Raw genomic sequence first — 14,986 nt, 5'->3', positions numbered from 1 at the left:
CTACAGCTTCTGCCGAGATTGAGCAGAATGGAACCACTGGACAATCTGGATACTGCACTATCCCATAATGCAACGTGACTGGCGTGGAATAACTGTCAGAATCCCGATTGTATTCACGCTTACCACTTATACTGATCAGTACGTCCCGTATCAACGGCCGAGCAGTACTGGTACTGAATCGAATGCGGTAGCTACTTTCACACGATGTCATTTTGGATGCAGCCCATGTCTTCACGGAGCTCGCTTTGCACATTGTCATGCTGGAACCAGTTTGGGCCTCTTAGTCCCAGTGAAGGGAATTTGCAATTCTAAAGCATACAAAGTGTGCATCCAACGTTGTGGCAACAGTTTGGAGAAGAACCACATATGGGTATGATAGTCAGGTGTCCACAAACTTTTGGCCATATAGTGTATGTGTATATATACAGCAGACTCTTAAGTTTGTGAGCTCTTTTGTAAGGGGAATAAACCCACGCTGAGGCTGTAGTTGTATTCAGTGCTCAGTGGATGGCGCCAGAGCTCAGCGGGTCGGTCGGTATTGTTCCACTCCCGTCATTGTGCACTTCGGGTCTCGCCCATGATGCGCGCTCCCGGCCGATGACGCGCGCTCCCGGTAAGCGGCCGGTCACCATGGTGGGGGGGAAACACACAACAGTCTGTCACTTTTTAACCAGCTGAATTAAGCATGTATACACGCGTCGTTTGACGCTTTCACAGAATCGGACTGAAACTTGATCGTCGGGTGGATTTGTTCCCTTTCAGCGCGTCGTGAGAGCCGGAGATCCCCAGCACGGTGAAGTAGGGAGGGAAACGCAGTTCATGCATGCTTTGTGCAAAAGAAAATAAGCGCACCGGGACATTTTTCACTCGTTAAATCAGCCGTCAAAGCCGAGGAGAGGTGCACCGCTGCAGGTTGGGGTTTTTTCTTTGGGTAGATCAGTTGGTTGGGTCGGATCGTATCGGATCGGATCGGGCCGGAGACAGAGCGAGGCCCCGGGGGCGCAGCAGGCCGTGTCCCGGGGAAGGAGACTCCACACGGGGCCGGGCTGAGACCGACACACCGCGCAGATTTCCCGGATTTTTCACGCGCGTTTCGCTTTTCCACCAGGAGACAATGGCGTCCTACGTGGACAACAGCTTTCGGCAGGCGGTGATGCTGAACCCGGCCGAGAGGACGCAACAGGTCAGGAGCACTAATCATAATATGTGAGATATATATATATATATATATATATATATATATATATATATATATATATATATATATATATATATATATATTTACATTTACAGACACATAATGCACACACACATTATGTATATGTATGTATGTATATGTGTGTGTATACTTATATATTGCACACACATCTATCTATCTATCTATATATATATCTATATATCTATATATCTATATATATATATATATATATATATATATATATATATATATATACTATAGACACACGCACACACACACACATATATATATATATATATATATATATATATATATATATATATATATATATAGATATATAGATATATATAGATATATAGATATATAGATTTAATTAAATTAAATTAAATACACAATGCATTATACATATATGGCATTGCATTTCTTTTCTGTTCTTTTATGTCATGCTCACTCTTTCTACGCTTCCTATACGCAACATCCTGCAATTCAGCCGTATAGTCATCGCTGTCCGTTCTACGATTGTGATGTAACAGGCTGTACTATAGCCCATTTAAATCAAAATGCCACACTATTTCATTGCATTCCTGAGCTGCGTTGCAGTGGTTATTGCTGCAACCGATTCAGGACGATATACAGAAATATCCATCCTTTTTGTTTTGTTTTTTTGATGTATCGCAATATTGAAATGGCAAAACGATCACTGTCTCGGTGAGTACTCTGCAGGCGGGTAGGTTGTGACATGACATGCCATGCTTTTGCAGTTTAGGTTCTTCTATTAGCCAGAGATAATCTATTGAACGTTGGTTTCTCCTACATGGACATGGTGAATATCTTCACACTCGTGAGATGAATAAAGTACGTTTGATGTCAGGCATTGAACAGACTCATTTTCCCCCTCCAGACCAAACACTAGAACTGTATTAATGGTTTATTATTATAATTTTTTTTTTTTACATTATTAACACTTCAAGTTGTTTATTTTTAAGTGTATATGTGTCTAGTTGCATTGACCGTCATGGTTAGGTGGCTCACCGATATGGACAACAATAGACAGGCTTGATCAATACCAATTAAAGGACAGTTGTGGGGATGGGGGAGCGTGTGAGCTGCTTTGTCAGGAGCTATACACTCCCTGGCTGGTAGAAAATGGACATTTATTGGATGTAAGCATTGTATGTAAACTCTTTATCTCTCTGTATAATATATCCATGTAGTTAAATATCAATACTGAAAGTACAAAGAGATTATGATTGGCATCTTATTTCATATCTTGAGCAGGCCAGACCCAAGCTGTAAATGTTTACTATAAGCTCTGAAATTATTTGTAAAGATGGGTTTAAAAAAATGTTGCAAAACCACATTTCACCCCAGCATTCCACATTTCATAGGCACCCCAGCATGTACTACTTTGTGCACCCTCCTGAAATAACAGCACTGAATCTTCGCCTGCAATGCTTGATGACATCTGAAAGCACTCCTAAACACTGATTCTCTCCAGATCCTCTAAGGTCCTGAAATCTCTCCAGGAATCCACAGGGTTTAGGTCAGGGAACTGGGATGGCCTTGATCCTGATTCTGTGATCGATTAAACATTTTGGTGTGCATGTTTTGGATCATTGTCATGCTGGAACGTCCAATCACGAGCAGTTCTTGGCAAAGGCAACCATGATGTCCGATACCTAGCATCTTTAACAAGGTTTGCAGGGTCTTTGGATGAACCAATACTTAAAAGTGGGAATTTGATGCCTTTCTTTATAACCATTCTCCTTTTTATGTCAAAAAGCCGTTTTGTTCTCCTTTGTCCATAGAACCTTGGTTCCATCCAACATTCCAGTATCATCTCATGAACTTCATCTGCTTATCCTTTTGGTTAGATGACAGAAAAGACTTTCTTCTCGCACACCTTCTGAATAGTTTGTTGGCCTGAACATGAGGCCTGTTTGTAGATATTGAGGCTTAGTGATCGCAAAATGTTCTTCTGATTAGACTCACTGTCCAATGAAAAATGTCCAATCTTCCAAAAAACGCCAACTTCTACACAATCGCACAGGGGCAGTGAGTACATTCTTCTGCGTTGTCTATATCCTTATAGAATTCATATGATTGCGTACCATAATAATGTTGGACTGTTATTACGATATGGAATTTACAACATCGTGTTCAATATAGTGATACAAATGGTTGCCAATTTCCTCAAATTTTGATGATCGCCATGGGAAAGTAGGGGGACACGAACGATAAATTCATTAGCTAGCCCACTGGGAAAGTGGATGCCCTAATTAACTGCATAGCCCCATGTTTTACTTACTTTTGCACAGCTAGTTAAGTACATTATTACAGACTAATTTAAGTGAACAAGTATATGAAATTTGACCGTTTAGTCCTTATCATCGTCTGATAAAGTTTTCGACGTAGCACATCGACGAGAAGCCGCCAAGTAGTTAGCATACATTTCAGCTATGAGACATGGTGTATCTGTACTTTCGCTCGATATGTTTAACTGTGTATTGTACTAGCAGGAGAGTTATATGTCCGCTTTGCTATGGATTGGTTTGGTTTCATTCGGATTTTCAAATACCCGTGTCTACATGATTGTGAAAATGCCATCTATCCTAATTTATGCTAGTAGAAATTGCCATATTGTGCATCGGCTGATGCGTGTAGTGCAGCAGGTGGTGGGATTTGGAAGTATGGATTATGGTTACAGCATCCAGGTGCATCAAAACACCAAGGTGAATTGCAGTAAGTTTAAAATTGTTTGCTTTGCAAAAGTCCGTAGGAATTACAAATACTATGAATAATAATAATAATAATAATAATAATAATAAAATGATAGATTTTTTTTTTTTCCTTAGTCAGAACAGATCTTTTCTGAACAGTTGGTCCTATGATACGTGGTCTTACATCATTTCTTCCTGTATATAATATCTTGTTTGCAAAATGAGACCTGATTCGATGCAGTATCGGTAAAACCCACCACTTTATATTTAGACTTCTCTCTACCTGGCTTTAACAGGCCCCACACTAGCGTTAGTTCAGTGTGGTATTCAGTAATAAACGCAGTGGCGGTGCTGAAATCTCAGCACAGCTGCATTTTCCAGTGATTACGCGATATCCTTCGTCCGTTCTCCCTGACTGATTGGGTCATACTGCGGCGCTCAGGCTTGGCCAGAATTCAGCATTCTCGCCATTTCAGCTTAAGGCCTGCGCCTGGACTCGGATCGTCAGGAGGCTTTAAACACCACAGTGAAGTCTAATTTGCTGTGTGTATCTGGAAGAGATGCAGGATGTAATCAGCTAGCTGAGACCTTGCTAATGTGTTAAGTCTAAAGTGGGTTGAACTGTTGGATCTGGCGGCCCCCCGACTGCAGCATAGAGCCTTTTCAGCTGGCGTTAAGGCACCACATGCTGGTGACGACTGGTGTGGATTTAAGCATTTTCAATCTTGCTGGAGAAACAGGCTGCCCTGGGAAATCGCAGGAGGCTGTGAAGAGCTTTCTGGGATGCTTTCAGGTGCTTTTTGGAGCTTTACGGGATGTTTCAGAAGTCAGACGTGTGTCCACAGGGTCAATGACGACAAACAAAGACTAAATGTGTCCTTTGACCTGGACGAGCCCGTAGGTCATAGAAATGCTGGGTTAGAATATATATCAGTTGACGTCAAGAGACAGTGTTTTGATCTGTGAAGTTTGAAGCTCTGAACTGTAGAGACACAGAGGTGATGACTTTTGTCCTTCTGGAAGGACGGCGTGTTTGATGTCTTAAGCAGGAAAAGGAAATGCATAGGAAAGGCTTAAGTGGCAGGGAAACAAACAGGGTGGTGTTTTAGAAACTTGCTTCCTGATCCCATTTCCTTCAGTCATTTGGGCATAAGTTTTTCTTTCTTTTTAAAAAAAAAAAATCTTTTCTTTCTTAATTTTTTTTATTTTTATTTATTTATTTTTTTTAAAGTGCTTATCAGTTGACAGACCATTTCACGTCCCCATGCTATGCTAATTGTCCCATTGCGCTAATTTATATCTGTCAGCGAGCAAACAGAACTGCTTCGGTATCGCTTGTTAAAAACGCCGCTCCAGGCTGTCATCTGGTTTCTTTCATTTATCTTAACACGCCAGTTCGGGAGGCGCCGTGATATTTCTATCGTTTCCAGTAAGCTAGTGATGTTCATTATCGCTCGCGGGGCCTTTGTGTTATAATCTGAGCGCGTACGTCTGTATCTCTCATTCCGCCTCGTAAGTGGAGTCACATGCTGTATTTGTGTTGTGTTGAATGCGTAGCCAGTGCCTTGAAAGAAGTGGTTTTACACACAGACACACACTGACTCATCTCGTACACAATAGAGTAATCGGACCTCCCCGAGAGCACTGACGCCTGAGGCCTTCCTTCATGAGTTCGTGTCCGAAATGGTTCTCTTCCTTCTTAATTATTTTCTTTTCGTGACCTGTGCAGTGCTCTGACTGTTCACAAGGATTATATTGCTGCTTTACTATATTACAATCGTACACTCGGTATGTTCATGGGGTTTATAAAACATGCCCGTGTGTGAATAGCTGTGGTTGGTTGGAATGCTCATGAGGAACATCTGAAACGTGTTACGGAAACGATTTGAATTTGTTCGCTGTTGTTACTCAGGAGTATGGAATGGACGTGTGAATGGAATGCGTTGTGTTCCTGGCTTTTGTGACTTCGTAGTAGAGTAAACCAGCGATTTACGCTCCGTTAAGCGTGTACAAATTTACAAGGACGGTCAACAGTAAAACGTCAGCTTTCATGTTTTATTTGGAAAGTTATGAAAACGTTAATGCTTTCGTGCGCCAGTTAACTCGAGACATTCCGAGTATTTCCGTATTGTTGATTGTAAATGTATTCGCTAGCCTACCAGGCAAGTGGAATCTCCAGTCTCTGTGCACTTTGCTTCTTCTAGAACTCAGTTAATAGATCTTGTACGGTAGCACTGCTTGTGTTGTTCTCTGCTTGATATACCAATGAGTCAATGTAAAAAGTGTAGTGTAGTGTAATGCAATGTAATAACGTATAGCTAGTTAGCTGGTTAAGTGAATCAGTGCCTCGTGTTGGTACATCGACCCTCAGTGGCCAAGGTTTCCACTCTTGCAAGTGGTGTATCTCCTTGTATCACCTGTAAATGATGTTGAGTCTTTATTTATCTCATTTATGACGTGACTGCATGCACGGAAAAGACCATGAGGTAGCGTTAGCGTTTCATTTATTTTTAGAATCTCATCCCGCCGATGAATTAAATTTGACCAGCAGGAAGATCGTTTACGTAAGAATGAAAAAATGTCTTATCATATGGATACAGGGTGTCCCGAACGTCTTCATACAGTAGGGGACGATGTTTGCCAGCACCACGTCGGTCCTGTCTTCGTCGGTGGAGGTTCGTGGACGTCCACGTCTTTTTTTTTTTTTTTTTTTTTGGTCGGAACACTTTTTGAATTTGTTAATAAGTTTGGCAGCAGTGTCGTGTGTGTGTGTGTGTGTGTGTGTGAGATGTGTTCGCCGTGTTTCTTGTTAAAGTCCATCACAACCTTGCGACAGCTTCCCGAGAACGATTTCAATACGTCAATCTTTTTGTCAAAAGCGTTCTTAAAGGGTTCTTACAGTGTCGTAGGTATTCTTTATTAAATTGATCAAATTAAAAAAAAAAAATAAGTATTTGCATTTAGGGGTCAGCACGCCGGTTTTCCTCACAGCCGCTCGGTCTTTTTCATCTTATAATGACGACGTAATAAATATCACTCTCAAAAATATCTTTGTAAAGTGGTGTGACGTAATTACTTCAGGAGTATCTCGGGGATTTATGTCCAAATCTGTCATCTGTCTTTTTTTTATTTTTTATTTACGTGTCTGGAAAGATTACTCTGTATTTTGCCTTCTATGAAAAGCCCAGTAGAAATAACCCCAGGTAATATACACTATATACCATCTGCTGTTAAAGATGTTAAAAATGAATTTTTTTTAAAATTCCATGATACAATGTGATGAAACCGCGATCATTTTTTAAGCTAGGTTATCATCACATTAAAACTGTAACACGCCTCCTAGTGTGTATTATCAAGCTCTTCCTGCTCATTGAATTGTTCGTTCCACTGAATTTCCATGTGATCGAGTCACCCCCCCCCAATGAAGTCCACCCCAATTTAGACATGTACTTGGTTAGACTACTTTGACTATTTAAATTTATACAACAAATGCTTATTTATAGCGGCCAGAACAGGAAGAGGAACCTGCTTTGACTACGGTCAGCTAATTGCCATTCTACTGTTGTGTGTTTTTTTTTTTTTTTTTTTTCTTTTCTTTTCTTTTCTTCTTCTTTCTTCTGTACACAACTGCTTGTCTGTTGGTGCCAGAATTTAATAAGATGAGACACTGAGATTATCTTGATATTTGAAATTACCAGTGGGGAGTTCAAATCTTAGTCATCGGTTTAAAAAAAAGCCAAAAAAAAAAAAAAAAAAATTGAATCATACGGTTTATCAACGCTTCAAATCTCAGAAGTACTTTTCGTTTCCACACGTTAGTGTGTCGGGCTTATTTATCTGTTTTGTGCTTGAGAGACTCTGCGATTCTGCTTAATTTCATAGTTATTGTGCGAACATTTGGCAAACATCCACTTGGCAAATAACTGCCGAGTCTTAATCCCTTAAAATGTGCAAAGTCAAATGTTCAGGTTTTCATATTTAAGGCATCCCGTCCTGATCGCATTCCCGCTTCACTCCCAATGTTCCTGGGGATATTCTCTGGATCCAGCACGCCCCTGCCAGGATACAGTGGATGTAAAAAGTCTACACACCCCTGTTAAAATGGCAGGTTTTTGTGATGTAAAAAAATGTATCCGAGATAAATCATATCCGAACCTTTTTATTGTGAAAGTTTAACCTGTTGATATTTAAAGTGGGGAAACAGTCAGAACCATTTTAGGGGAAAAATAAAAAATGCACCATGAGCTGGTTGGGAAAGTATGCACACCCCTAAACTAATACTTAGTTGAAGCGCCTTTTAGATTTTATCTCCACACACATTTTTGATTGGATTTAGGTCTGGACTTGTTTGAACTTGTTTTGGTGAAGCCTAATCTGGAGGTTTGCTTCGGGTCGTTGTCATGCTGAAAGGTGACGTTTATCTTCATCTTAAGTGTTTTAGCAGAAGATTTAAAGTTTTGGGTCAGAATTGACTAGTATTTGGAGCGATTCATTATTCCCTCCAGCCTGATTAAAGCCCTAGTTCCAGCTGAAGGAAAACAGCCTCAAAGTATGACACCACCATGCTTCACCATAGGGCTGGTGCTCTTTTAGTGATGTGCCCCGTTGTTGTTTTGTGCCAAACATATTTTTTGGTATTATGGCCAAGTTCAGCTTTGGTATCATCAGACCATAACACGTTATTCCACATTGTTTTGGGAGATTGGATGTATTTTTATTTATTTTTTGGTTAAAAAATGCTTCCGTCTTGCCACCCTACCCCGTATCCCAGACATATGACGATTTCTAGAGAAATGTCACATGTAGGGCGCAACCAATACTTGCCAGAAATTCCTGCAATTCATTTAATGTTGCTGTGTAGGCCTCTTGGCAGCCTTCCTGGCCAGTTTCCTCCTGATCTTCTCATCAATTTTAGAAGGACGGCCTGTTCTTAGTAGTGTCACTGTCGTGCCGTATTTTCTCCACTTGTTGATTGACTTTAGTCTTCCATGGCATATCTAATGCCCTGGAAATATTTTATAACCCTCTCCCGATTGATGTTTTTCAACAATGAGATCCTGTACCTGCTTTGTAAGCTCTTTGTGGCCCGTAGTTTTTCCAGTTGGGCGCTACCAAGAAGATGTCAGGAAAATCTTGAACTTTTATTTGGGTTTAATCAGTCACTTTAATTGATGGTGGGTGTACACTAATTAGCATTTAACCTGAATTTGAATGTGCTTGGTTGAGAAACCCCCCCAAAACAAGCAACAACTGATAGACTCTGCAGTAAAAGCCTGGAAAAGCAAAACAAAAGGACAATGCAACAGTTTGGTGATGCCAGTGGGTCACAGGCTTGATGCAGTTATTGCAAGCAAGAGATAATGCACCCAAATATTAAGTGTTGTTTACTTTCATTTACTTCAAGACTTATATGTTCCTATACTTTTGCTTGTCTAAAAATTGGGTGGTCTGATACAACACATCTAGATGTAAACACCAGGAAATAAAAGCTGCAATCCTAAACTCTCGTGTCATATCCGTTTTTTGATCTCAAACCCAAATGTCTTGTTTGTAGTACAAACAAATGTATTGGCCGTGCCGTTCTAATAGTTCCGGAGTGGAATGCGTATATGTATGTATGTATGTATATGTACATTGAGATATGTATGCGTATATTGACCTCGTTATGTGAGATAGAGGAGACAGAGCTCTATCGTTTTTATTGTCATTGCACAGGCACATTGTTTTATTGTCATTCCACAACGAACTCGCGGAAATTTAGTAACGGAAGCTAAATTTAGCATTGTCCCTCAGTGGCGGTTTTCTCCATAACATTGCAGTTTCTGCTTCTCTTGCACTCATGCCTCATGCTACAGCTGCCTGCTGAACAAAGATCGCAGAGCTCTTGCATTCTTCCACTGTCGTTCCTGAAATGTCAGGGCTAGTGAAATGTAAATCACCCTGAATTCATCTCTCTGAAATCCAATGGATGTGCCAGAGACATTCTTTGTGGTGAAACCCCCCCCCCCCCCCCCCCCCCCCAAAAAAAAAAAAAAAAAAACAGGGGGAAAGCATCTCGGTGGCCTCCACGATGCTTTGTGGAAACTAATATCCCTCGTAGTTCTGACCTTTATCCGAAACGAAGGCCAGCTTTCTGAAAGAAAATCCAAAACACTGATATTTTAAGTAGAACTGGCTTCAGATCAACATGGCGGCTTCTTATTCCAGTAATCCTTCCTGTGCTTGAACCTATTTGAGTGTGATGAGTGCAGCTCAGAGCATGAGCTGATTAAGAACCTGATTAAGATGTCCAATGTGTTTTGCTCCTATGTTTTTGGTTGCCCGGAACCTGACTAGACTAGCTAGTGCTAGCTAACACAATGTAATAACGATGTGTGAGCTAGTTAGCAGTACAGACTACAAAGTAGCTTCTGATGTAGGACATCATGTCGTGTTTGCGTCCTCGACAAAAAGTCAGTGCTTCGTTTGCTAGCGGGAGATTTATACCACTGCTTCGCGCTGGATTATTTTGCACGAGTCTGAAAATACTGTCGTTCATCCTCGCACGATAATTAACACGATAACTAACAAGCGTTCGAGCATCCACCAGATTGTGCTTCGATTGATGTATTTAGTGGAACAGATGGTGGCATTTGAATAGATGCTATAGTTATAGCATCGCTGTTTGTCATCTCAGTGGGAAGTTTAAACGTAGTTAATGTACATACCAAATAATAATAATAATAATAATAAAATGTCTTGTGAAAGCCAATAAGGACTAATTTTTTTTTTTTTTTTTTTTTTTTTTTTTTTTTTTTTTTTTTTTTCCTTTTCAAATCCTACTTGGTCAGCTTACTTATCTGCATGGCAACTAAAACATGGTCCTGCTTTCTGATTCGCTCCAACACTTTTGGCTATTTTACTCAAGCTTAAGATGCGTATAATGGTGGAAGCTTTTCAAACCCCCGTTCTGGCCTCCCACTGCTGGCGTCCTACGCGCTGTAGCTTTTGGATGTTGGCAGTCTTCGAGCAGACACATGAGCCTGGTATTGGATTCCACTCCATTGCTGACGATGGCAGGCAGCCATTCGGGACGCCACACTCATGAGCTCATGTTTCTTCCAGCTCTTTATGAACATATAGAGCTACACTTCAGCGTCTTTGTGAAGTTTAGTGCAGACAAAGGTTTAGTTGTGTCACTGAGTCTTGGCCGGCATGAAAGCGACTCAACCAGCAAGTCCCATTTGACGTTCTTTTGTACACTAACCTCATATTTTGGACTCGGATTTGTGTATTTGAGAAGCTTTTTATGCCTTTTGTTTGTCTTTCTGGCGTCTCTGGCTTTCAGACCACTACCACGGTGCAAAGATTAGAGAAAAAAAAACAACCCAAAAACATTGCTATAATGCATGTAATAACATGAACTAACTTGTTTTATTGATGTTCCACAAGTCCTATATGTTGTTCTTTAACAAATAAAAAAATTTAGTTGTTGGCAAGTTGCTGTGGTATAAAACCGAGGAATAAATGGATCTTTGTTGTTTATTTTCCCGCGACAGCACAACATGGAGTGATGCTATAAACTTTTTGGATGCTGCTGCGTTCTGTTCAGACGTTTGACCCACATTTCCAGGTTAAGACTCGTCTGAGCAATGAACGTTGAGGGACATGTCTTTGCTTGCATACGTTTTAGATAAATAATTTGCAACCGAAACATAATCATACCCGATCATCGTTCTGTTACAGCTTGACAGACGTTCACAGGAACAGAAGACAAAGCTATTATCAGATTATACAGTGCTAACAGTGAGATAAGCTATGTCCCCATGAGCAGGGTCTTATCTTTATTGTTTGTGGTTTTTTGATAGCATAAGTGCTTCGGTCTCTGATATGAACAGCGCAGGCCATGTCGCCTTTCATGCCCATTAAAAGTCTGTAAGGATGCACGTCTCGATCGTGTTTCAGTTAAACGTGGTAAATGTCTCTCTGTGGAGCGATTACAAATCACTGGAGGGAGAAAAGAAAGGGAAAAAGAACAACTTTGAGTAATGCGAAGACGCATCTAATTCACAGCTCCTGATTTGAGGCCACACCTCCTTCAATTGTACTGACAGATAGAGGCCACGCCTCCTTCACTGGATTTGATGAATAAAGAGACCACAACCGCTTCACTTGGTCTAACGGGCACAGATACCACGCCTCCTTCATTGAGACTGACACACAAAGGCCACACCTCCTTCACAAAGACTGACAGACACAAGCCACGCCTCCTTCACAGAGACCGACACAAAGGCCACACCTCCTTCACTAAGACTGACAAAGTCACGCCTCCTATACGGGGACTGCCATACATAAATGTCACACTTCCTTCATTGGAATTCACACGCAATTGTCATTTGACACGCAATTGACTGACATACGCAATTGCCACGCCTCCTTCACTGGGCCTGATATACACAAATGCCACGCCTCCTTCACTGCAATTGACATACACAAATGCCACACCTCCTTCACTGGGCCTGACATACGCAAACGCCATGCCTTCTTCACTGGGACTGACACATACAGGCCACGCCTCCTTCACTGGGACTGACACACTCAGACCACGCCTCCTTCACTGGAACTGGGCGTGTGTGTGCGCGCGTGTGACCTTGCGATGGATTGGCAATCACTTTTCAGCCGGTGCTCTGAATCTATTGTGACAGTGAGAGGTGATGATGAATGAATGAATGAATAAATATTATTATATTATACGCAGTGATGAAAGCTTGGACAATATCTTGATATGAAATTTTAATACTGCCTCATTCCTATTAACAGTACAGTTTTCCACACCGTGTGTGTGTGTGTGAGTGTAAACCAGTGACGTTTTTGAGAAGTTTCTGTGTTACTCAAGCATTTTTGCATTGCCACATTTTTTCCGAAACCCGTTTGGATGGAGCTAGAGCAGTTATCGAAGCAAGGGTTTGTGGTTTAAAGGAAACTGAAATGCATGCTTCTGTTTAGACTCCAGATGGATCCTTCACATGTCCTCTCTCGCTCACCTCAAGGCTTTGTGGGGCTAAATTTAGTTTTGCTGATCTTGTTTGCCAAGCTTTGCTCTGTCACATTAAGCCCCAGTGTGTGACTGATGCAATTTTAAAACCCAGCGCCTCATAAGCCCAATTAGCTAAAGCCACTTTTCACTGCCCTGTTTGTATCTGTAAGATATTCCTGAGTACTGATTCTGTTTTCTGCTCCATTAAGCAAGATTCTTTTATGGAGAGTTTTTATAATTAAACATTGACTAATCATAAGCTAGCTAGGAAAGTAGAAACTGGAGGACATCAGAGAACCTCAGGGGAGCCAGTCGTTTGGATTTGTCGCTTAAATGCGTTTAATTTGCATTCATTTGAGGAAAAGGTCTCGACCCTGTGAAAAGTGCGTCGTTTAGAGGCACTTGTTAAATTTTGAAATGGAAACAATCTAGCAGAACTTGTAGCTATCATTAATAACAACTTTTATGTGCAATATTCTTAAAATAAAAAGGTGAAAGTTAACACTAAGGTTAAAAATCAGTTATCTTGGGGCTTCCAAGTGGTGCAACTGAAAAAAGTTGGCCCTAACTTCGGTGGATCCATCTGGTGCTGGGAGCCGTAAACATACTGGGACTGACACACAGAGGTCACACCTCCTTCACTGGGACTGACGCACTGAGGCCACACCTCCTTCACTTGGACTGACACACAGAGGCCACACCTCCTTCACTGGGACTGACACACAGAGGCCACACCTCTTTCACTGGGACTGACACACAAAGGCCACACCTCCTTCCCTGGGACTGACACACAAAGGCCACGCCTTTTTTGCTTCCTTCACTGAGATTAGCCCAAAGGCCAGACCTCCTTTACTGCGACTGACACACAAACCTTCGTGGGGACTCACACACAAAGACCACACCTCCTTCACTGGGACTGACACACAAAGGCCATGCCTTTTTTGCCTCAGTCACTGAGATTAGCACAAAGGCCACACCTCCTTTACTGGGACTGAAACAAAGGCCACACCTCCTTCCCTGAGACTGACATACAAAGGCCACACCTCCTGTACTAGAACTGAAACAAAGGCCACACTTCCTTCACTGGGACGGACATACAAAGGCCACACCTCCTTTGCTAGGATTGAAACAAAGGCCACACCTCCTTCGCTGGGACAGACCCACAAAAGACATGGCTCCTTCCCTGGGACAGACCCACAAAGGCCACGCCTCCTTCACTGAGACGGACACACAAAGACCACACCTCCTGACTTACTGAAGCCACCGGATGTAAAATTGGCTGTTCTCTCTGGGTAAAAGGGATGGCATACTTTCTGTCTCTCCTGTCAGTCAGAGTGACACTAGCCAACTGTGCGCATCTGTGAACTCATGTATGAGGAAGAGGGCAGATAGCACTTTCCTCCAAGTTATCCTTCACCCTCCCCAGTTTGTATCTGTCATGTTATGTCATAGAGGGGTGCTGTCTGGTGGGTGGGAATTAGCAGGCGACCAAATTGTGGAGAAAATACAAGTACAGGAATACTGGTCGTGGAAAGACTGGAAAGCAATATTGTTAAAAAAATTCTCCACAAAAAAGCAACAAAACAAATGACAGATGTGGGATAGGAAGTAAATAGTCACCTGTTGCTGTATCCTTTGCTAGTGCGAATGTATTGTTCCACCATACAGTATACACACTGGTGTTAATGTTATGACACTAAACATGTCAGATTTACTGACATAAAGTCCACTGAGAATGCTTTAAACCATTCCTCTTTATGACTTTATTACCCATAATGCCTTACTGAGAGTGATCTCTTTTATAGTAGCTGTTTAATCTCATTGACTTGCACATTTTACTCATCAAGTCGTAAACACTTCCAGGTATTAAATTCTGAAACTCAAACTCTGCTTCTCAAACACAAAGCCTGACGATCTGTTCTATGGACTAATAAATGTCTAAACTGAGTAATGCGTTTGCTGAGGCCGGAAGCATGCGTGTTAATCATTATTGCGGTATTATTGGCTTTTGTGGTGCTGATTATATTACAGTAAGCTGTGAATCCTCTATTC

General features: G+C 41.5%; 1 protein-coding gene across 7 annotated transcripts in view; it reads left to right on the top strand.

Moving 5' to 3' along the window:
• Window positions 1-584: 584 nt before the first annotated feature.
• The window catches only part of rapgef2b (Rap guanine nucleotide exchange factor 2b), a 130,972-nt gene continuing 116,570 nt past the window's right edge, over window positions 585-14,986 (top strand). For all 7 annotated transcript variants that reach the window (XM_017474551.3, XM_017474549.3, XM_017474548.3 and 4 more), the window contains exon 1: window positions 585-1,183. In XM_017474551.3, coding sequence (XP_017330040.1) covers window positions 1,115-1,183 — 69 coding nt within the window. In that variant the 5' untranslated portion in view covers window positions 585-1,114. The remainder of the gene's footprint in view (window positions 1,184-14,986) is intronic.

The sequence above is a fragment of the Ictalurus punctatus genome, chromosome 8, assembly GCF_001660625.3.
Source record: "Ictalurus punctatus breed USDA103 chromosome 8, Coco_2.0, whole genome shotgun sequence".
NCBI lineage: Eukaryota > Metazoa > Chordata > Actinopteri > Siluriformes > Ictaluridae > Ictalurus > Ictalurus punctatus.
This window is presented reverse-complemented; position numbering and strand designations above follow the sequence as displayed.